This window comes from Melozone crissalis, unplaced genomic scaffold, assembly GCF_028551555.1.
Source record: "Melozone crissalis strain CALT ecotype California unplaced genomic scaffold, PUWL_Pcris_2 ptg000004l_1, whole genome shotgun sequence".
NCBI classification, from domain to species: Eukaryota; Metazoa; Chordata; class Aves; order Passeriformes; family Passerellidae; genus Melozone; species Melozone crissalis.
In genome coordinates this window covers 7,707,872-7,732,642 of record NW_026535782.1, presented here as the reverse complement: position 1 = coordinate 7,732,642, position 24,771 = coordinate 7,707,872, and the positions used below count along the sequence as shown (strand labels likewise).

The 24,771-nt window shown below is 43.2% G+C and overlaps 1 protein-coding gene across 1 annotated transcript in view; it reads left to right on the top strand.

Moving 5' to 3' along the window:
- The window catches only part of CELSR1 (cadherin EGF LAG seven-pass G-type receptor 1), a 164,956-nt gene that overhangs the window by 91,576 nt on the left and 48,609 nt on the right, over window positions 1-24,771 (top strand). Inside the window, exons 4-5 of the mRNA XM_054274344.1 lie at window positions 3,605-3,720; window positions 6,363-6,451. Coding sequence (XP_054130319.1) covers window positions 3,605-3,720; window positions 6,363-6,451 — 205 coding nt within the window. The remainder of the gene's footprint in view (window positions 1-3,604; window positions 3,721-6,362; window positions 6,452-24,771) is intronic.

Here is a 24,771-nt window from a genome sequence, read left to right as displayed (position 1 = left end):
CTTGGTGTGGAGCCAGAGCTCAGGTGCACAGATGCCTCTTCTCTGGGGAAGGGCTGGGTTTGCAGCTCTCCCATGGTTTAGCTGGGCAGGATTGACTTTTGGTTTTCCCTCACAGCTGACTGAGTAAACAACACAAAATGTGTTATTCACCCCAAAGAGCAGAGCTGGGGATTTTTTGATAGGTAGAGCAGCAGCTGCAGGGGCAGAGCTGTGTGTGTATCTGCCCAGAGAAAGTGCTCAGGAAGGCCAGACAGGCTTCAGGCACATGTCTCCTCCAGCACCCAGCCATTACCTGGTGTTTCATATCTGTCAGGAGCCAGGTCTGTTTTTACAGCATGTTTTTCAGTACTGTTCTTTAGCATAGTTTACTTTCCTGAGGTAAGATCCCAGAGAGACCCCCCCCATGTAATTACTTTTGTTAATAGAAATAAGTAATGCCCCATCCTTGTAAATGTTCAAGGCCAGGCTGGATGGGACTTGGAGCAACGTGGTCTAGTGGCAGTTGTCCCTGCCCATGGCAGGGGGCTGGGACTGGATGGTTTTTATGGTCCCTTCCAACCCAAACCATGCTATCATTTTATGATTTCTACCATTTTATGTTTCATCTGCCTTAATCCTAAAGTCAAAATTTTATGGAATCTTGAAATTTTGGTTAAATCAGAAAGCACAGATGTGGTTTGCACACAAGCCAAGGCAAGGGAGAGCTGTACCTGTGAAGATTGTTTTAGAGCATCAGGTCTAAGTGCACAGAAAAACCAAGGAGCAAAAGGCTCTGTTGGATTTGTCAGACCCACAGTGAGCAAACAAAGGTGCAGTCTGGGCTGGCTGCCAGCTTGAATTGCCTGCACTACCCTTGACTTGTCCCCTCAGCCATGAGGTGTCATTTTTCAGGCTTTTGGAAAGAGAGCTTTGCCATTTAGGGTGCTTTAAGTTAAAATTACTCAAATACCCTGTGTAGGGGTTATGGAGAAATAGCAAAGTACTGTACAAGGGTAGTCCTTACACCAGGGCTTCTTCACCATCTTTAGAACCACAATGGCTTATTTAGTCATGAGCTCAGCACTGCCTACTCCATTTGGTGTGACTATAAGAATTCTAGGCCATTATGAGGTTCATCCCCCACTGCCTGGAATGGCCACACATTTAGCTTTTCATACCTGAAGTTCACTTTTATCTACACTAGCTATTTCTTTGGCTTTTATTAATCCTTCAGTGGAGGAGGAAAAGATCATGTGAGGATCTGCAAGATTTAGCAGTTTGACTGCTAACAATGATGATTTACCATTACATGTTTTGTGATTTGGGAGCATTTGTAAAATCCCAGGGAGGCCAGCTTTCCTCAGCCTCCAGTGACCCACTCCTAGCAAAGAGCAGAATATTTGCCTTGTCCAGTCTCATAACTAAAATGATTTTTTAAAGTATTTAGGTTACTGACCATGCATGTCTTTCTGCTCCCAATATTATGTACCTCCCTTGCTTAATTCCAAAACTTACTACTCCTTCACTCCAAGAGACACTGTTAGTGGAGAGGTTTTCTCATTATTTATGCAAAATTCTGTAAGTGAGTCTTTTGTTTCCTGTGTCATGAAATGAAACATATCCCTTCTATTAAAATCCAGCATTGTTTCTCCCAGCTGGTGAGTGACAACCAGACAAGTTCAAAAGCAGTAGTGCTTTTAACAACAAGTATAATATAAAAGTTGCTGTTGACTAGTGGCAAAGAGTGAAACTGAGCACAGATAAAGAAATGTACAAAATGGCTTAATAATGTATTAGTGTAATAAATAATGGTTTCATACTTAAAATTATTGTAGGAAATTGTAAGAATATGAGAAAATATATTCAAAAAGAACTAAGCTTCCTGTTATTGCTGCCAGACTAAATCTTCCTGCCCACTGAAGAAGCAGCACTAGTATTATTGTTTTTTCCTTTGCTCATAAATATTCTGGATAGATGTGATCAAAATATTTGGGTGAAGCAGTTATCCACAAAAAAATAGCTTGGGAAATGTTTTACAGGAACTATATTCCTTTGGATGAAATGTTTGATGGTAAAAAGTGAAAACTAAATCCATGTTTTGATACTATTGATGTATTTCAATGGTATTGTTGTAATTAATTTAGTTTGTGTTTAACTTGTATACTATTGTACTATGATAAAACTAGAAATAAATATGTATATCAAAACTGATTAAAAGTAATCAAAACATTAATTAATATTTTATGGACTATAATACATATTCTCTGAAATTTGAATTTTACAGGAAATATCAAATTTGTGACTTCTGTTTTTTGAACCAGAACAATCCATTATCCTTCAAAAACATTAAAAAATATATGAATAAAATTTTCCATTTCCATGTAGTTCAAATTCTGAAAGGTCTCTACTCAGTGGGATCCACAGTATACATATGTCTGACAAACAACTTCTGGTAAAAATTATTCTTTATCTTTGGAACCTTTTCTTTCAAATACCAACCCTAGTATTCTAAAATACTGCTTCATTCCCATTCTCTGAAATGCAGGTTTTGCTGCATCACGTGAGAGTCTTGCCATTAGACATGATATGACAGGCACAAGAGTCACTTCTTCTGTCTGTGGAAGACAGATTTCATTTCATTAGCTGTGTTCAGTATTTCATTCATTTGTAGGAAAATGGGTTAATTTAAATCAGGCATGTTTCCTGAAGTTCAAGATACAAAATCAGACTAAATTGCCATTGGGAAACGCAAGAAATTCCCATGGTTTCTCTCTTTTTCTCTCTTTATCTAATATTAATATTTGTAAAAATGTTTATGTAAAGTGTAATATTTTTTTTGCATTTCTGAGTAGATGAAAGCTGTGTGCAACTCTCCAGAGATAAGAGAATTCAATTAAAAAATATAAAATACTCACAACGAGCAGAAATTTTTTAAAAATGGTCTGTGCTGACATAAAAAAAGTAGGCTTTTTTAAAAGTGGGGTTTCCCCTTTTTCTGCAAGAAAGATACATCCGATATTCATAGCACAAGATAAACAAAATCCAAATGCACCTGTTGGTGCTGATCTAGTGAAATCATTTGAGTGTTTATTTTCCTTCTCCAATTGACTGACCTGTTGATTGACTAACTCTGATTTTCCACATGGCATTATTAAAGTAAATCTTATCTTTCCCCTTACTCCCTCATCAGGCTTTTTTAGTCAGTTGATGACTGTCCTAGGACCCTGTAGCATTTAGACAGCAAGCAGGCAGCAAGGATCCCCCTTTGAAGTGAAAATGCTTTCTAGCTGTCCCACTGTTTGCAGAGTGTAGTGCGTGCTACTGTTTGGTGAGTGTTAGATACTGCTGCTGCATCTTGTGTCTGCCTAATTTTAGCCCTCGTGAGGGTCAGCAGATCTCTGCAGAGTAGATTTCTGTAATTTCCATCTGCTTGCCTTGTTGATTGTGAAAGAGTAGATTTATCCTGCGGCTGACTCCTCAGTTTTATAATTTTCTGTCTGCAGATTGATTCAAAGGCTTGTTTATCTGCTAAACACAATGCCTTCTTTCTTCTGGGCGACTTGACCATCAGTCTTTAATCCATTAGCTGTTAAGCACAAGCTAACTCCATGTCTCTGTGTTCTAGGTTTGCAACCAGGGAGAGGAATGCTCTCCTCCTCTACAACGGGCGTTTCAACGAGAAGCACGACTTCATTGCCTTGGAGATCATCGAGGAGCAGATCCAGCTCACCTTCTCTGCAGGTGAGCTTTCACTTGAGTCCAGCATTGCTCCTTGAAGTCAGGAGATCCTCTCAAGCCATTTGGAAATGCACTTCAGTGATTTTATATGGCTATTTGCTGCCTCATTAATTTACTGGCTGACATTGCACAGTAAACAAGTGATGCCGGGCGTACTCCAGATTGTAGCGGTTTGTGGTGATTGCTCTCACTGTCGTAGGCAGGAGCTTGTCAACATATCAGTTATAAAAGCCAAAGTTTATGACTACTATAAAAGATTGGCACTAGCCTGAATGTTGGCCTCCAAGCCAATGTTTGCTTAAATTTAAATGAGACTTCATTTTATCATACTGTGATAAATGTTGTGTGTTTATACTACACCATCAGAGGTGCATAAATGTTATCTTAAAAATCAATACAAGCCAAAGGAAAAGCTAGCAGAAGTGAAAATGGCCTGCCATTCATTAGGGACTGGGGAGGAGCAGTGCTGTCTCTAGAATGCATTTCTGTCCTGGAGAAGCACCTCCTATTAGAAGAAGCCGTAAAAAACAATGAATTGAGGAAAACTGCAAATTAAGGAGAACTGTGTGCTCATTGCTACAGTGGGTCAGGAAACAGCAAGTGGCAGCTTTGGCTGCTTTCTGCACTAGGACTGAGCAAGTGTCTTTGGTGCTTGTAGGAGAAGAGAGAGAGGAGGGCTAACAAGCAAAGTTCAGGCAGGACATATGCCCAGAAGCAGATCTGTGCTTTCGGTGGCAAGGCTTTGGTGACTTAATGAAATCTCAGTAGTGCAGAAAAACTCTGGTTGTCACAGGTTTAAGCTATTTTTCTACTGAAACTAAAACAAATATCTGGAAAGGGCTGTTGTCCTGTAAGTCAAGTGGAGTTATGTGTAGGTCAAGTGAGATATTTGTGCCTCTGTATAGGGGACATAGTTCAGGAAATAATCCTGCTATTTCCCATTATCCATATTTAGACAGACATGTGGGCTCCAGTCAAGTCCTGTTTTATTTTTGTGGAAAGTGAGACACTGCAAGCAGTAAAGCCATAGAGGCAGAAGCACAGCCTGCATTGGTGTTGCACACTCATCACCAGTGATGGCTGCTGCCCTCAGACCCCATGGTAAATCCTGTGTGACCCCATTGATTTACCAGCAATGCTGAGTGCATAGTGGGCCCTTTGGGTTGAAAGTATCCAGTTACATTTCCCCTTTATTACCTCAAAGTTGTCCAAATTAGATTTTAAGGCAGGTTTATGAATGGATTAGTGTAAGGAAATAATATGCTGCAGAGAGATGTGCTTTCTTCTGTAGCTCTGCTTCACCTGTCTAAACTTGAATCAAATTGCTTGGAAGGTACCCTGAGGATGATTGGGAAAAAAATAAATTCTGCTTGCACTTATATGCATTTAAATGTGAAGGAACTCCTTTCAGATACATGAAACTAAATTTAGATTTGCACTGCTGCACCTGAGAGCAGGTCTGGTCCTGCACATTACAAATGGTATTTTCTTTGGAAGGAGAATGGTTTATGTTTTATAGTTTTAAGTGGCTTTTAATGAACAGTGCAAGTTTTGGACACCTGATCTCACTGTGTTACGTGTCGCAACAACTTTTTCTCAGAAAGCAGAGCAAAAGGATTGCAGAACAGTGATCTTCCTTTTGCAGACATTTGATAGCTGAATAGAAAGCTCAATTATTTGTATAGATTTTATCACTAAATGATAAAAACCATCACAGCAGGATGTCATACATGCTAAACTGAAATATGTATTGTTTAAATCACAGAAACATATGGGATGGGAGTTAAAGGAGAGCAGGGAACACAAGAATAATACTTGACTTAGGTGTTTGTTGCAAATACAGAGTTGAAAGTACATTTTAAGCGCAACAATACTATGAGATTTGTTCGTTTACAGGGGCAGTTATTTTTCCTGTGGTTTGTTATGTAGAATTTTCCAACTGTTAAAAAAAAAAGGAAAAAGAAAAGGGAGCAATCCCTTCTCTGTGCCAGGCCTATTATGTACTTTCAACATGGATGTTTATTTTGCTGCTACCTCGAAACGGATATGCCTGGTTACTGAGCTGGGTCTGCTGACTCTGTCCTGGCTTAAAAGCTTCAGCTTTCCAATTGGAATGGCAAAGTCTTACTTTCAAATATAAACACTGAAAGGCTGCCAATAATTTCATTAATCACTGGTAAAGTTTTGCTGAGCCCAAGGTTACCATGGGTTTTATACTAGAGTACTTTTGGATTTCACTTTCTCAGCTCTAACAGGGAGTAGCTTCCCTTCCCTGACAAAATAACCCATCACAATACTCATCATACTAAAAACACCTCAAAGGGTGCTCGTGGCAAAAATGCAGAAAAATTAATGTACATCTCTCCCTCGGTTGATCACTTCAGCAATAGCTGTATCTACCCAATGCATCTGCTACCACCCTTTGCAGAAGCATGATAAAAACCAACATAATTCACCCAAATGTGCCAGAAGCTGGTTTCTGTGCACCAGAGTAGCTCCACAAAACTGGGGGTATTTATTGTCTTGCAGGACAAACCCAATTTCCTCCCTGATGGAGCAAGGTGGCTGCATCCTGTGCCCAGTGAGAGTCTCTGTGTTCCTGGCAGTGGTGGTGACTGACTTTTCCCTGCTGGCTGTCTTTGCAGGGGAGACGACCACGACGGTGGCGCCGTTCATTGTGGGCGGGGTCAGCGACGGGCAGTGGCACTCGGTGCAGGTGCAGTACTACAACAAGGTAAGGCTGGATGTGCTGCTGCTGGCCCTGCTGTTCATACAGCTACAGGGGCAGCTAGCTCTGACCTGACATAGGCAGGTGACCTGAATTGTGTTTGTTCCACCAGGCACCTTGGTACAGCTCTGCACAAATGGTACTGGTCTTGCTTACCTTGCCTGGGACAAAAATTCTCTCATAGGACGTTTGGGTTTTGGCCCAGGAAGGCAAAACTAGATGTAGTATATTTTTTTTCAGAAGTACTCCTAGGGAAACCTTCATGTGCTTGGAACTATTTTCATTTTCAGTTTTTTAAGCTGTTACAAGTGTCAGTGTGTCTAAACCAACTGATTCACTTGTATCTTGTTAAAAAAATTGTGCTATGCAGGAGCCTTCAGTGTAATAGCTATCAACCATTAGTGTAGAATTTTCTGAAGCAGAGAAAATTCTTTCCTATAGCTGTCTTTTCTTGTCAAATGATGAATTTAGCTAGCACTAGCTTCTCTGGTTTGGAAAATATGATTATTAAAAGGTTCACAGCTTTCAGTAATAAAGCACTTACTATGTAACTTTTTGTCTGCTGTATAAAAAGATACACAAGAGAAACGCGAAAGTTGTCACTGCATGCAGTCCATGGCACTCAGAGGTGGACTCTGTGGTCCCTGTCCCTCAGCTGCCACTTGGTCACAGGGTCAGTCTGACTAAACTAAAAGCATTGCAGGCTCTCTGTGCAGAGCAGCCATTTCATGATGAACCACAAAGCAGGCTTTTAGAGTGTACAGTGTCACTGTTTACAGGTAGATGTCAGAGATCTTCTATAAACCATAACAAAAATTAGAGTTCATTTAGTGACTAGGAAGCATGGCTTTTAAGTCTGACATGCTAGAATTTTAGGGGAATCACATAAGGAAATAGAGAGGCATTGTTGGCTGTTAAAAAGGAAACAGGATACTGGTGTAGGAAGCTGAATGGAAGATGGAGGATTAATATGATCAGCAAGTTTATTATTTCCCAGTGCTGCATCCTTTCATCACAGTTTGTGTGGCAGTTTGAATGGGAGGATTAAAATTTTATTTTGACTCCTAGATAGGATCTCCTAGCCTAAGGATATTTTATTGAGGTAGTAAAAAGCTTTCTATTAGTATTTTATATTTTTTTAAAAATTTAAAACTTAATTAAGTTTTGTGCTTAATATATGCAATATACTCTCTGCTATGTGGAGCCCAGAGAAATAGAAGTGAAACTTGTGTTGCTATGCACACATCTGTGGACACTGTGAAGCTCCTCTGCTGTTTCCACGTGTGCATATTTGTTAGAGGATTACTCTGGCAGAGCGCACAGCACTTGCTGAGGCAGTGGAGGGACACTCCAGCTTTCAGGCTCCTGGGCACAGCTGCAGGGAGAGCTGCTGGACCAGCTCACTGAAGTGCCAAGGAGCAGATAAGGGGCCTGAGCAGCAGAGGAACGCTCTTTAAAAGGCAAAGAGATCTGACACAGGTGTTAAAAATAAACCCCTGCCTCATTTTCAGGGCTTGCTGTGGTTCAAGCAGACTGGTAGTGAGCCATGTTAGCAGCTGGTGTTTTCTCGTTGTTAACATGTGTGTCCTGTCATCATTTTCTTCTTCTGCCTCAGTTTTTTGAAGTGAAATGAGCCCGTCTCCACTGAACAGGACAAAATTCAGGGCAGAGAGGGAGAGCAGAGTGAAACACCAGGAAACACTGCTGATTTACTGCCTTGCCACTTGTGTGACATGAAAGTGATGAAAAGCAGGGTCACTGTGTGGAGAGCTGCACTGTGCCCTTTGCTGTCCGTGTGAGAGACTGAGGTCATCACCTTCCCCTTAGCAGCATTTATTGCAGGATGGTTACATTTGGGCTGGAGGGGGGAGCTCACAACGTTGAGTAGTAAATGGCACAAGCAGGATATGCTCACCAGTATGTGTTCAGTGTGCTCTCAGTACTTCCCAGCACATCTGAGAACTGCACATGTTGCACCAGCTCTCCAGCAGTGGAAGAGGGAGTGGGTGCTGCAGGGCAGGGACAGCTGGAGGCAGCTCTGCAGCCCTGCCCACCAGGCTGCCCCCACACCCTGCCCCAGGGTTAAGCCTTCACCTCAGCTGGTATTTGTTTGTACAGCAGTTTCTTGGCTACTTCATGTTTTAACAAAGCTGGAAGCAAAGTTCCTGTGAGGAGGTTGAAAAGACAGGGACAATTTAGGGATTTGAGTTGTGCCAAGATAAATGGGATGCTGTGTCTAAACTTGACACAGTTGAGATGTTTGAATAACAGGGTACCAAAACTCATGAGTTCTGAAATATAAAATCATGCACACATATTAGTTTGCAGGTACTGCATCCTTCCACTCTTTCCAAAATCCTACTGCAGGGTCAGTTCATCATCCCAAGGCTACACAGCCCCTTTGTTTTGCTCAGACACTGCATAACCTTTCTGAGCATGCAGAGCTCCCCTGAGCTGTCTCCCTCCTCCCTGTCTCTGGCTCATGTTTGATGCTCACCTTCAGGCCCTTCTGGACTCTCCTCCCTCCTGTCTGCCTCTGTCTTTTCCTGGCAGCAGGGCCACAGGGGCTGCCCCCACCAGTATCCCTTTGGTGCTCCTCCCCCTTTTTCCCTTCTGCTCTTTGTCTGGGGAGCTTCTGGTCTTTGCTCCTTTTTAGACATCTCTTGACAGTGTTGTCTGTGGGAAATGCGTAATCATCACCACAGATATCCCTAGAGATCCAATTTATTGATTTGTCATTCTTGCATTAAAAAACTTGAGCAGCAGCTGTTTTCTTAATAGACACATCCTGGCAATATGCAAGGTCACCCTGCACAAAGCCAGTTTGCTAATAACCATAGTGAAATGAGAAGCAAGTGTAGAAGTGACTCCTGTAAAGTATTTTCTGTGCTTAGCTCAGAAGTGATGTGCTTGGTAATGTTTATCTTTAATGTTGTTGAAAAATGATTGTTTAGAATTAGCTAATAGAATTAACTAATATCAGAAGGTCCCCTGCCACGTGGGGCCAAACACTGGAGCCTCATCAGTAAAAGATAAGTCCAGAGCTGGCTTTGCTGCACTGTGTTTACAGAGAGGCATCAAAGCAGTTCTCTGTCAGTTCAAGTATTTGATGCTTTCTTACCAACCCTGCTATGTGCCAGCTCTGTAAAACAATGCAGTAAGGGAGCAGATTGTATCAGAGGAAGGGAAGCAATGTCATTTCATTTACTATGTAGTGATGGAAATGGATGCTCCCTTCATTGGAGGAAACCAGCTGGATTCAGCAGAAGTGCCTGAGGGAAGCACATGGAACTTGTACTAAGTGTTGGCTCTGTATTGAATTTCTGGAAGGGAAGACATCAAGGGAGAGGAATTAGAAGTTATAAGACAGCAGAAGTGAACTAGGAGTGTTTTATAACCATTATCTGCTTTCAATTCTGTGTTAGAAGTTTTTCAGCTTCCCAGTAGCAAGGTATCAGTTTACCTGTTACTTGCCATTGTAGATGTTTGCTGACAGTGGGGGAAGACAGTCAGGAAGGCCACTTGCTGACTCTGATAGCTCAAACACATTATTTAGTGGGGTCCTGATCTTGCAGCCATTAAAATCAATGGGAGGTATTGAATTAATGGTAACCTGTGGGTGACCTGCTTTCTCAAGAGGTATACATTGATAAGAACTTTAGAAGAAATGGAATTAAAAATGTTATTTTGAAAGGAAAAATGGAAGGAGGGGGAAGATTTCAGCCTGGTAAATAAAACTGATTTTAACATAGTAGAAACAGCCTGCTGCTTGTCCACAGGATAGCTGGTGTAAGGGGCAGCAGCAATGTCAGCTGCCCTATTTGCCTCAGTACTGTACTTCCTCTCCAGGTGATGAGAATATAGTCAGCCTCTCATGGAGTTTGGTCCTCATCCTTTGGCTCTCCTGAGCCTGCAGCATGAGTGACAGTGACCAGGTTTAGCTGTGCTGGTACTTGTTTGGAATAGGAGCACACCCGTGTTTGATGGTGATGATGCTCAGTAGCAATGGCATTATATGAACTGTCTGGCATTCATTGTACATACAGGTAGGTTATTACTTGTAACAGCAGATTTTACTGGACCTTGTAGTGAGTGGTGTTTTTGATTAAGTGCAAAGTTCAAGCCACTCTCCCAAACTCCTGATAGAAACACAGTTCTGTTCAGCATTTGATATATACCATCAAACTTATAGTAATGCTTTACCTGACTCATTGCCTCAGGGTAGAATTCATCATTTGGCACAACATAAAAATATTTTGAGTATGGACATGTTCCTTTAATTATAGAGGGCATGTACCTGTATATTTGTATTTATATGCTCTGTATATTATGTGTTACTTATACACACATGACATCCAAGTTGCTTAAGGATGTTACTGTTCTGTAGGCAGAAGGTCCTTCTGCATCTCTTTAAGGGAACACAGGATAATTTTACCTCAATGACAGAAAACCCGGAAAAAGCATATAGAAACAAACTCTCAGTGAGTGTGTGATGTGCAGTGCAGTAATTCTGGGGGATGGGGTGAACAAAGCCCTGAATGACTCACTGGGTGACTCACAGAAGGAACAACTTCTGTGTGCTGTGAGGCAGTGCCTGTGGTGGGATCCACGGTCAGGAGGTGTAAAATGGTGGGTCCTTAGGAGAGTGTCTCCAATGTACTGGTCTCTGAGCCTGCAGTCTCCTAGGATGAGCTATTCAGGACAAATGTTACTCTTTTTCCATTACTGGGATGAGATTTCTTTTCATATCTGATAATCAGTAGTAAGCTGCTGTTCTTTCTCTCCCTCCTTGAATGTCTTTGATTGAGACATGCCACAGTTTTTGTTTCAGATACTTGGCTGTCTTGGGAGTAGCCCACCCCTTCAGAGTGATTAAGGTTAGTCAGGACCTGCTGACTCTCATCCCTGTGTGCTTCCCACCAGCAGAACCCAGACCTGCACTTAGCCTGAAGAGAACTGCAGAGAAAACAGGCAAATTCTTCAGTTAGAGATAAACTTGAAAGAAGTGAGGGTGATTAGGGTTGATCTTCAGTGTGTTGTGAATTCAAAGGACAGGAGATGCATTGCTCTCTGTTAGACTCACATATCAATTTAAAAATTTCCTGCCTGTGGTAAGTGATGATTTCTCTTGAGTTAACTGGCCTTCATCTGGGGCAAGCTGCAGCTTGAATATCACTGAAGACTGAGTTAATACTGAAGAGATTTAGCTGTCAGCTTACTCATGCACTAGAATTTGCCAGTACCTTCCCATCTCACGGAGTTTTTATCCCTCATCCACTGGCTGAAAGCTGTTTACAGGGCCAGAACACCCTGTGTTTCAGTGCCAAGTCCCACTTGTATCTTGTTTTCCATAAGGTGGGTACAGCAGCTCTCCCCTTGTGCTTGCTCAGCAGGTGAATGGGTGGGTGGGAGGCAGCTCCCTCCCTCCCTTGGGGGCTCCTTGGCCAAAGCTGATCCTTGAAGGGTTAATTTACCATGCCCCCACAGCTGTGTGTAGCACCACAGAGCTGATTCTTTGAAGTCTGCATCCACAAATCCTCCATACTATGGATCACTAGTAGTGCCACAGACTGGCTGTGGATGCCAGGGGCGGCCTCTGGGCAAAACCCACCAGCTCCATGTCTGGGACACCTCAGTGAGCCCCATTTGTTCATGCCATCTGAGTGGGACACCTCAGTGAGCCCCATTTGTTCAGCTGTGTGGGGGCTCTCCAGCACTGCCTGACAGAGCTTGTGTGCCTTGCTGTGATCCAGCTGTGGGCAGCTGAGGGTCTTGAGGATGGTGTGGCTTTGGGACTGCTGCCAGCTCAGGTAGACTTGGGATGAAGCTGTTCACAACAGAGAAACAGATCCTATCTGCACTTGCTCAGGACTTAGGATAAAGTGTAAGGAAGGGCAGGGTCATGGAGGAAAAGTCAGGAAGAAAAAAAGCAATTCCAGGCCAAGTCAGGGTTTCATGTGATGCTGTTCCTGTGGCTAGTCAGGCAATATGGTGGTCAGAAAGAGGAATGTCATATGGAAGTTCTGTGAATATAGGTGTCCTTTAAGGAGGCATAAATTAAGAGCATAACTGAAGATAGTATCTGTCAATGCTCTTAATGAGATGCTCTTAAAAGCATCTGCTGGTCTGCTCTGAACCACCCACTTTCACTCCATGTACACTCTTCATCTCCATGTGCAATTTTTGTCATGCCCAAGTGTACTGGGTTTGGCTGGGGTAAAGTTAAGTTTTTTCCCAGTAGCTAATATGGGCTGTGTCTTGTATTTGTGCTGAAGGCAGTGTTGGTAATGCAGGGACATTTGAGTTGCTGCTGGGCAGGGCTTACACAAAGTCAAGGACTTTTCTGCTCCTCAGACTGCCCAGCAGTGAGGAAGGTGGTGGTGCACAAGGAGCTGGGAGGGGACAGCCAGGACAGCTGCCCAGAGGGGAACCCCATGCCATATGATTGAAGGGAAGAAGGAGGAATGGGGGGATGTTCACAGTGATGACATTTGTCTTCCCAAGTCACTGTTACATGTGACAGAGCCCTGCTTTCCTGAGAGTGACTGAACATTTTTGGGCCCATGGAAAGTGGTGAATGAATGCCTTGTTTTGCTTTGCATGTGTGCACAGCTTTTGCTTTACCTATTAAAGTGTCTTTATCTCAACCCACACATTTTCTCACTTTTACCCTTCTGATTTTCTCCCCCATCCTTTTGTGGGGAGAGTGAGCAGCTGTGTGGGGCTTAACAGATAAAGACTTTCTATAATTCCTCTATAAGGAGGAAAGACCTTGCAATAAAAATTGCAATATTTACCTGGCAAGCTTGGATATGTAAAGGGAAGGTTACTGGGTTTGGGGTTTGCTGAGTTTTTGCATTTCTGGGGAGCTAAGGATGTATCCCCCCCATTTTCTAAATGAAGCAGAAAAATCAACCAATTGCAAAGTACTGTCCTGTATAGCCCCTGTATTTCTTATACTCTTGCATGCCTTATGTCTGCCACTTGTTGGCAGAATTATCTTCAGGATTATCTTTACAGCAAATCTCTAACATTCATCACTGCCTTTGTTTTACTAGAGCCTCTGTTTTGATTCTGGGAGCTCGTATCACACAGCTGCCTAACAGTGGCCAGAGGCCGAGCACTGCTGAACAACTTGAGGATGTGTACACAAAACTTTTATTTTAAAACTCAGGTGCGCCCCTGTTCTCCCACCCAGGAGCCAGCTGAGACAAGTTTCATGCAGCCACCTATCACCAAGGGGGGGATGACACAGTTATACCCCAAAAATCAAGTTCTGCAGGGCTGTGTGTTGTTGTACTCAACAGCTTCAGCTGTTGGCAGCTGAATCTTGGTGGCCGCTTGCAGTCCCCTGGCGTGGGCAAGCAGGAGGTGCCTTTTAATCCAAGGGCAGAAGCACAGGTGGCACAGGCAGTGCAGGCAGTGGGAGTGGTGCAGCTCTGTGCTGGAGAGTTTAATGCAGCAATTTGTTTTCAGTAGGATGGGATGAGTGCAGCAACCTGTGACAGTGCTGCAGAGACAAGCACAGACCCTGCTGCCTCTGGCCCACGTGCCCTGCACGAGGTGCCTTTGGAGCTGACAGATAGGTTATCTTGTTTCCTTCTGAAAACACAAACCTCCTCTGATGATGGCAAATTTGCCTGTTATGGAAATATATTCTGTATCCAGCACTGACAATTGATTTTGTCACTTTGCCTTGAAAAAAAAAAAGGCAGAGTGCCTTTCACTACTACATTGTAGTGAAACTCAGACTGTGACAATTGTGCCAAAAAACAAGGATGGCACTAATTGCTGCTCTCTTTCCTGTAAAGGGAACCTATCCTTGTTGGACTGGGTTCTCAGCACTGTTGCCCCAGGACCAGCAGGCAGCACCAGGCAGCAGCTCAGCACAGGCTTCCCTGTGCTACCCCACTCCCACCTCGTGTGAGCTTTCCAGCACAAACACCTTGTTTGCTCAGCTCCTGGTCTCCCTGCTGAGCCTGCCAAGGCGCTGCCAGCACTGTGGGTGATTTATGAGGCAGGCACATGCCTGCAGCTGAATAGGGATTGCCAGCTCCTTGGAGAAAAGCCACATAGCTGCCACCAGCTAGGCATAACTTTGTCATTGGACCCTGGGTGCAAGACACTGCCCTCACAGTATCCAAGACACCACCCAGTATCGTTTACCTCTGAATCTGAGCGGTCAGGAAAAGTGGTTGGTGATTAAATTCTTAGATTGGTATTTGGTATTGCCCCTTGTGCTGGGCAGCACCTCTCACACCAGAGCAGGATTGCCCAGCTGAGTGCTGAGTTTTTTAACTTGGTTGGAAAAGACAGACAGACCCCAACAGAAGTCAAATAACTGGAAAAACAATTAGCAATAACGTTTGGGTATGACTTATGCAGATGTCTATCACTGGTGACATCGGAGCAGATTTAATTGTGATCTGAGGGAGAATTTTTGAAGTTAATCCTCTTGGTGGCTCCCAGACTAATTTGTTAAGGGATTGAGGGAGATTTTCTAAACAAACAATGCAGTTGTTGAAGATTATGGTAATGCCACTGTTGATCAGATGTGGCACTGCCAGAGTTTGGATTTTGCTGGCTCAGATTGACATACTGTGTTTACAGCATTTGTGATTGACACAGACCTGCTCCAGCATTGCTTGGCATTGTTTGATAAAGAAAAATGCAGAACAGTAATTGCCATGTCAAGCAACCCTGGAGGTGGAGAGGTACTGGAAATACTGAAAATGTTATTCAATTAGGAGCACCCTACTTCTCTAAGCATATTTTTCCAGAAGGAAATAGAATTTTGTGGCATTTCAAAACCTAAATTCATGGTATTTCTAAGAAATGCCAATAGATCTTTTAAAGGCTCTCCTAAGTGTGCAAGGCAGCACATTACAACATAGTGCTTCCTCTTAAAAGAAACCACATATTCTTACTTAAGATTTAACCATATTTCTTCCAAGGTTATCATTCCCTCATCACTCATCTCATTGTGAATTGTTTAACAGCAGGATATACAGCAGGGTCTGGAGGCCAGTGGTGTTACAGCAAGGAGGAGGTGGTGGATGGTGCTAACTTCCAGCAGTGTGGATGGTACACCTCACAGATCATCAATTTGTGCTGGATGCCTTTCCTTTTCATGGCATTTTCATGGGATCAAAAGTTCTGCCATGGCTTATGCACAGGGAAGCCTGCAGGACACCAAAACCACAGGGAGCATGACCACAGTCAGTTCATTAGCTCACGTTTTTGAGGATTTAGCTGTACTTACCCATGTAATAACTGGGGGGCCTGATCTTCACAGAGAAAGGGTTTCTTCACAGTGTTTCTTCAGCTTTACAAGAAAAAAAAAAGCATCTCAATTGTAAAAGTCACTTTTCTAGCCACAACAAAAAATTTTAAGCAATGTCCTGAGAGATATTCAGCTCAAGTGGGTAAGGAAATTTGACTGGAATACCAAGGTGGTTAGCCAGAAGCAGGTTATGAAGTTTTTTTACAACTTTCTTACAAGAACAGAAGTTGCTGTATCAGCAGATTATTGTCCTTTTTGGTGGGTAGGCTTGTATACTGGTGAAAGATGTGGTAGGTAGTGCTGGAGGCTCATGTACAATATGTATGAGGAATTTGTAGCTATGCATTTGTATTACTGATCTGTATTTTTGGTGCTACTGGGCATGGCCACTTAAAAAAACCCTAGCAATTAAAATTGCAAGCAGCTAGAGGAAGGAAAGAAATTAGATTTTCATTACTGAATGCATTCTGCATTTTACATTTGAAGTTCAGAATGTTGTTCTAGTCAAACACACAAAATATGTTCTTCGTGTCTGAATGCAAAAGATATAATTTCCCACATGCTCAGAACTCAATTTTTAAAATGCCATGAGAAAAGGTAATCTCAGAAAAAATAATTCCTTTTATGAGTCATTTACTGGTGTTCTGGCTCATGATTCATACACTCACATCCTTGCTGAGGTGAAATTCATCCTCTTCCACCCAAATCCAGAGGATCATCAATGAAAGTCCTCTTCTAGGTAAGACCATAGATTTGCTGTATAGAAACTGAACCTTGACAGATTCTGATTAGAATTAATATACCTGCCCACAGTTCTGATGTTTTTGCTGTCCCCTGAAATCTTTAAATCAAGTCAGTATTTCACTTTCTAAAGAAACATTTTCGCTTGGGTGCAAGTGATGTTATTGAGCAGGACTCAGTGGGTTATATTCAGTGGTTGTATAAAGCAAAGAAAAGACTGATTAGATGAGAACATGAGTCCCATAGATTCAAAAAAATGTGACAGAATCCTGTGAAAGCCTGTCTTGACTTCCAGCCTGCAGTATTGCAGGTGGAAAGCTCAGAGGGAGCAGAATTGTTGCTGCACATTTGCCCTGTTCTTACACACTTGCACAGCATCTACCACTCCCTCAGTGGGACTTTGGCCTGGCCTGTGGCAACCATTTACATTCCTAACATCTCCTGAAAGGCACTGGAGGGCTGCCTGGCTAATATTTACTTTTTCTTGCTCTGGCTGGTTGTGGAGGCCTTGCAGGTGTTAGTGGGTGTAAAGGGATGGGGGGTGGGCAGCTGATCTGCCCTTGTGGAGCAAAGATATGTGAGCCTGGACTTTAAAAGTCCCTCCCTGCAATTCCACCGACATTTATTCATGTGGATTTCAATTAGTAATTGTTTTTGTTGGTGTTTTGTTTGCTTTTTTTTTTTTCTGGTGGAGGGTAAGTGTGAAGTGATTGATATCTGGGAAAGGAAATCAGGATTTGGCTGTGGAGCGACATTCCATTGTCTTGACACAAAATAACAAATAACTCACCTCTAAATCTGTGTCTCGGGAAATTAAAGTGTAAAGCAGTGAAAGTCATGTGGAGGTCATTGAGATGTAAAGTGTGACCTGCTCCCCAGTGCTGAGTAGCTCAGCTCTCAGTGACAGCTTTGAGAAATCTCTGGGACCGGGGAAGGGAGGGAAAGCGTGTACCCAGTGCCTGGCTTGTTCTCTCCCCTGCCTGCTTTTTGGAACTGTTGCTCTCACAGTTTGCAAACACCACCTGAAAAACACTGATTGTTGTGGTGGTGATTTTATATGCAAACACAAACAGTAACTTTTCAGAAAACATCTGCACAGTAAGGGACTGTGTCTTGGCAAAACCAGCCTGAGTCCCTCCTCTTTTGGAAGCCTCATCTTTGTCAGGGCTGTTCAGTGCTTACTCTTCTCACATCAGCCAGGTTTTAAAGGCATAATTTATGTGTCTGTCTAGGGTGTGCACCCCACATCTGAACTGGGTGTCAGCTGTGTGGCTTTTCGTCCTGGTGTGGGGCTCTCAGTCATGCTGGGGAACCTGGCACCCAGAGATGCTCCTGAGCCCAGTTTGCTCAAGCCATCTGTCACCTCTGCAAAAATCCCACGGCATTTGGTGGCACCTCCCAAAATGGTGATTTTCGGGATCTCCATGAGACCTGGCACAATCTGAATGGTCCTTGGCTCACTAAGGCCCTGAGGACAGTGCTTGAAGGTTGTGCTCTGCAGCCCAGCCTGGCAAGGCCTTGCTCAAAGCCATGGAGTCATTGGAATGGCACCTCAGGAATTTGGTGCGAGTTCTTTGAAGTGCACTGTTATCACAATTAAATCATGTAGTAAATTACAGTAGCTCACTGATTCGCAGTAATTTTTCAGGTATTTTGTATCTCTCTGTGTGGTGAGAGGAAGCAGCACTTTGCAGTTACCTGGCCTTGCAGAAGTCTCTGTGTGCCAGGAGATCCTCACAAAGATCCCCCATGGGGGCAGGGAGCGAGCCCATGGAAAAGTGTGGGATTCCTGGATATTAAAGGCTGAAATGTGACTCCATTACCCACACTAAGCAGCAGTTTGCTTGGCAAGGTGTCACCAGGGATTTGTCCAGGAAGGGGTTAGTTGCTGGGCATAAGTGTCACAGGTAATTTTTGGACTCTGAGAGCAGCCATATTAACATTCTGGATGCAAAAATATGTCATAGAACTTACAAGATTTTATATAAAGCAAAAAATATTTCAGAATTGTTCTTTGGCAGGTAAACAGGGACAAGTGGCAGAGGGAGAAGGATTTGCTGAGCTGGAAGAGGACAGCAGGGGAGGGAGAGCAACGGGGCTCTTCCAGCATCAAAGGATATGTTCTTCTTTGCCAGTTCTCCATAGGTGCTGGAGAACATCCTTGTTGGTGGAAAGAGAGTGAGACAGCAAAATAGACAGAAAAAGGGTTCAGAGGGCAGGAAGGGTCAGGGAGAAGGAACATGAGCCACAGGGGCAGATCAGCATGAGGAAAGGGCTGCAGAGGAAGGACAGGGCACCCACAGGAGCAGAGCACTGTGGTGAGCGCTGTCTGCCGCATGGAAAACTGAATGTTGTCCTGAGGAGAGAGAGAATGGTCTCTTGACAGCCAAAACAGGTCTGTCTTGCTGTGTCACTGATTCAGCCTCAAAGAACTGAGAAGCATCTGGGAATACACATTTGAGGATAAAATTTCCATTTGCAGACAGGGAAAACTCATCTTCCCATCAGTACTACAGCAGCCCTTGCCAAAATTAGTCAGAACTAAGAATACACCCTTTGCAGAAGATGGATGATATTTGTGAAGATCCTGGTCATGCTCTAGAGGCAAGGAGCATATCTGGATGCCATGCCTGTGTAACCATGGCTTTTCACAGCCCTGCTGTGCCACTGCCACATGTTGTGACAGGAGGGGCTGCTCCCCATCTCTGCCCCAGCACTGGAAGAGCAGCACAATTCGGGCAGTGCCCTTCACTAGTGCCAGGTGTCAGAGCTGTGCTGAAACCTCCTGCTTTGAATATCAAAGTTTAGCCTCTGGATGCAGCCCTAAAGGAGATAACAAATCAGGCCAGTAAAACTCGCTTGACTTTGTGGGCCAGCCCAGATCCTGATGATTGGTGTTGCAGGGCGTTTCTCTAGGAAAAGAAACTGGTCTGATGGCTTTTCAGGATTTGCATTTTTTACTCACTGATGGGAAGCTCTTTGGCTTTCCTTTTCACTGTCACAAGCTCTCGTGTTTCTGTACAGACTTGAGTCAAATTTGTATAGAGAAATGCCATTAAAATATTCAGTGAATAAAGGGAATACATACATCAAAGGAGTAAGGGGGTTATGTGAAATGACTTGTCCTGCCTTTCCCTGGCGACTAATCAGGATCTGTTCTTCACACCGCCTATCTTCAAGGTGCTCTGGAAATATGTAAGGGGAAACTCTAGAAAACAAAGATTAACGTTAGAGGTTTCTGTAATCTGGCCTGATTTGGAGTTTCCTGATTGATCAGAGTGGTCTGCAAGTCCATGCTAAGCTCCTCTGGCATTTCCTAGTCTCTCCCCACAGGACTGTGAGCAGCGTGCTGTCCCTGTTTATTTTTTCCTGTTTATTTATTTATTTATTTTCCTTGCTGGGGGGGGCTGGGCTGCGGCAGCTTGTTGGGGAGACACTGCTGCCATGGGCCCTTAATGAGCTTTTTGAGCACTGAAGCAGCACAGCATCGCCTGGGAATGGCGGGGGCTCCTCCCTTCCCCATGGCCGAGGGGAGCAGAGGCCGGCGGGTTAACGAAGCAGCCGGGGCTGGCAGGCGGCCTAATGAGCGCCGGGGAGCCGGGCAGGGACCCGGCAAGGCTGCAGCCCGAGCAGCAGCAGCCTCCAGCCAGTGCCACATGCCCCAATGCCCCCAGCAGGACCCCGTGCCACTCACTGCAATGCCCCCAGCAGGACCCTGTGCCACCTGCCCCAATGCCCCCAGCAGGACCCTGTGCCACTCACTGCAGTGCCTTCAGCAGGACCCTGTGCCACTCACTGCAATGCCCCCAGCAGGACCCCGTGCCACCTGCCCCAATGCCCCCAGCAGGACCCTGTGCCACTCACTGCAATGCCCCCAGCAGGACCCTGTGCCACCTGCCCCAATGCCCCCAGCAGGACCCTGTGCCACTCACTGCAGTGCCTTCAGCAGGACCCTGTGCCACTCACTGCAATGCCCCCAGCAGGACCCTGTGCCACTCACTGCTATGCCCCCAGCAGGACCCTGTGCCATTTACTCCATTTTCCCCTGTTATTACTGTAGCTGGAAGTGTTAAAAAGCAAAGAGCCCCAAAAGGTTTAAGGCATTTTCCACCCAGCACTTTTTTGGGTGCTGGGGTCTGAACCAGTGCATTAACAATGAAGAGGAGAGTGTTAAAAAAAAATAACAAGGAAACAGATTATTTTTCACCTTTAACCACTCCGAAAGGCCAATAAATCATTAGCTACTAATTAACAAAAACAGACGGGTAACTTACTGTCTGGTAAGCAAACTCTTGGAATTACTGAAAGGCTGGCACTGACTTCAGGATGGCTTTTCTTCTTACACTTATTAAAAAGACAAACATGCCAAGCTCTGAATATTAAGCTATGCCATGCAAAGCATTTTGCTAGAAGACTGACTGTCTAAAATAAATATATTTTTAATGTGTACAGTGAGCTGAGAAAATGCAGAATTTACAATATGCAACATCTGACCCCAAGAAATTTGGTTTCCTCCTGGTGCCAAGTGTAACAAGGTACATTGTGTCTCATCTGCAGGCAGTACTGGTTTGCATTTTCTAAATGTTGGCCATAGTTACAGTCTGCTGCTGAATCATCTCCTCAGCTCCTTCAAAAGACTCAATGGGGTGGCTGAAGCAGGAGGAAGACCTTCTGGCTGAGATTTGAGCTGGAGAGCATAGCTTTCAGCCTGAGCTCAGGGAATATCCCTTATGTTGGAGCACTCTCTGATGGCTGACCAAAACCACTCTCCCTCTTCCCATCTGTGAGAAAAGTCAAGTGGCAAGTTTTTATCTAGGAATGGAAGCTGGAAAAAAGTTGTCTGGTGGAGGAAATGTTTGTGAGACCTCTGGAACAAGCTATTATTTTACAGATTAACTAATAAAAGGGTGAGATCTAGGAATCTGAGTGTCACCACTGCTGCTGATTAAACAAACATTTGAACTTTGCAGTATTATTATTACATGTACAGATACTGTCTCGTCTGGTTTAGTTTAAAATAAGTCTGCCTAGGATTGGACTACTTGCTTAAACCTCTCCAACAGTTTTGCATCCTGACTTGGAAACAGTAGGACATATGATCTAAAGTACAAGGGTTAAGTGTTTAGGACAAGGGCTCCCGTTGTCTGTGGATCTGTATGTCTTTTCCATTCACTGTGCATCGTTACACCAGCTGTGTCTCTAATAAGTAACTGTGTGGGCTCTCGCAGTTTAAATATTTACTTAAACATAATAGAGAACCCAAACGAAACTGAGCCATATGAGAATATCCACCTCTGATGTTCTAAGTGTAATCACAGTGGATTTGTGCAGTGGATTTGCAAACTATAAACAGATGTGTTTTGATGACTTTCTCTCCTCTGTCTGGTCTCCACTTGTAAAACACAAGTTCACAGATTAAGCTTCTCAGGGTTTTTCACCTGGGAGAAGCTACATGTCTTTCTTACTGTTGAATTTATGGGGAGAGGTCCGAACATTGCCCTGTAACTGAGTCTCACAAAAATCAGATTTAGCATCTCTAGGAAAATACCTCTACCAGTGGTATTCTCTCACTGCAGCCTTAGAAAGTCACTACAGGTGGCCAAAGGGAGTTCCATACCCTGTTGTGGCTCAAGGAGCTCACTCCTCCAGGTGAATGCTGAGACAGTAGATGAGTCTCACTGTTACCTCTGCTATGGTCAGAAAGGGAGCTGTAATTTTCAAAATACGTCCTAGGAGGCTGTCATTCCTGTAGTCACATTTTGCCTGTGACTCTGGGCAAAGGTGAATATCATGGGTTAGACATGAGATGGGGGATTGTCACTCATAGATCAGAACAAGTGATCTTCATGAAAGCTCGGTGAGGCAAAGTTAAGTTTCATTACATTGTTTACAATTTTAGGTACTAATTGCCATCTTTTGAGGAACATAAATATGGTTAATCTTGGTTTACAGATGGAGAAAAAGGTAGGGGACTTATGCTGCCCCATATTGATCCTAAGACAGGACTATTTATTTTCTCCGGGTGACCCTATATATGACTATAACATAAAAACAAGAGTCAGTAATAAACAAAATGAATTTCATTATGGGATGCACAGAATGTTTGAAGAATCATCATGTGATAGTGATAAAACACTGCAACACTCAGAGCTGCTTTTTCTTCCTTTCGTTTGAGTCCCAGAATAATGCACTTCTTTCATAGTTTGTTTAAGGGGGACCAGGTTTTCTCTCTGGCACTGTTTGGTACCTCTTCTTGCTACTCAGTGTTACAGCATGTGGTCTTTGAAATTTGAATCCCAGCTTCTTTCTGGAGAAGTACTAACTGAAAACGCAGCCTTTAGGGTTAGGTAGCGAAAGGTAAATTTTCAGCTCCATGAGCAGGAACTCAGTTACATGACTTGCATTACTATTAATGGGGGTCATGCTGGTAAATTCCTGTACACCACATTGCACATTTACTCATGAGTGCAGAATTGGCACAGCTAATGAAACTTGCCTTTCGGGTAGCATGTATTTCAGGAGATGGGTCTGACAGGCAGAAAGGACTGCTAAGTACCCAGATGAAAGTCTGGCTTTTAACTCCTTGAACATATTTCCAGAAAATAATAGTGTGAATTAATGCTGGTTAGTGTTAGCTGCTCCTACTGTTAGGGATCAGTCTTGCTCCAGTAGGATTTCATTGAGGCAAAGATCATGCTTGAAATGTGAATGTGTGTGCTGTCATGTAGTGTTGGCAATTCACTTTCTGGTGCATTTTCCAAGTACTATTCACTGTCATTCATTTTCTTTCAAGCATAGGCCAGTCCTCTGCTAAAATGGACTTCTATAATCATAAACAAATAAAGTTTTTTTTAAATCATTTTCAGCCCTGCTACTTTCCCAACAATGATCTCTCCTATGGCTGAGCATACTTTGGTGATTACCAGCCTACATTACTCATGGGCGTCTTATACCCCTTTATTCTTAAACTGTGCATTGCAGTGATGGCATCTTTATTTCCAAAACTCTTCTCTAGCCTTTACTTTGCTAGGCTAAACATGCCAAGTCCATTTTGCCTGTTTGATATGGTAAACTTGCTCTGGCTGCTGTTCTGTGCACCTGCTGTAATTGGAAGGTATTTTTAGTAAATGAAAACAAAACTGCCCAAACATTCCATCCTGTTCAGTGTTATGAAACTTTCCTCATATGCATCTGTGCAACAGCTCAGTGTTGTGTTGCCTTTTTAACCTTTCAATCTCACCGTGGTTCCTCATTGTTTTGCAGTTAATTAGTAGGGTTGCTTTATTATTTTTCATCATTTAGTGCTGAGAGTTTCAGAGTCTGCAACAGGAATTTTTGTCATCAGATCCAAGTTTCATGTTGTGGCATTAATTCTTTTTCTTGCATGCAGCTATTCAAAGTGTTTTTTTTTTAAATGCATGATACTCTAAATATCCTTTGCATCATCAGTAGCCTATATTTAACATTAATCAAAGTATTTAATGAATAAAATCTGTTCCATGATTCATTGCTGAAGGAGCTCTTAACTTGGGCTTTCTCTGATAAAGTCTTTTCTTTACTTCCATTATTTCAATTATAAAGCATTCCCTATATTAGCTGTTGAGAAGATGAATACTTGACACATATTTTGAGATCTCATCCTATTAATTCAGTCTGAAAATATCTCTTTCCTTTCCCAGTAACATATTCTTGCATTTTGGGAAAAATCTGTCAAATTCTGTCAAATGAGACTTTTAACATGGTCAGCAAATTACCTTGTGTTTGAACTAAGTATGGTTTGAACTGCCAATACATTTCTTTTCATTCACTGCAATATTCCCTTTCTTCATGGTTCTGTGTGGTCATCAGAGCCCAAGAGATACCAGAGATCTTTACTGCAATGAACAATCAACATGTAGAGAAACACTTTTCAGTTTCTATATTAAATAAAAGTAGGAAAAAAATCAATTTTCTACTGCAGCTAGTGACTGTGAAGGAGCAGCTGCAAAGTGCTGAGTCTCATCAGGTTGCAATCATGATTAACATTGGGCAGATCCCCCCTGCTGAGGGAATAAATACCCTGCCTTTGTCAAGGCTTCCATGTAAGAAACAATAGATTATTTCAGTGAAGCACAAGAACATAAATGTTAATCGAATCATTCCTCTGAATGAATAGAACTAGCATCCAGAACGTAAACATTTTAATTTTGGAAGGGAAGGCTTGCCTGTCAGTTGGTTAGTTTTCCATGTATTTTTAAATTTACTTTGAAAAGCTGCTCACTAACATTGCCATCATCGCATACAATAACATTTTCAGCACTTT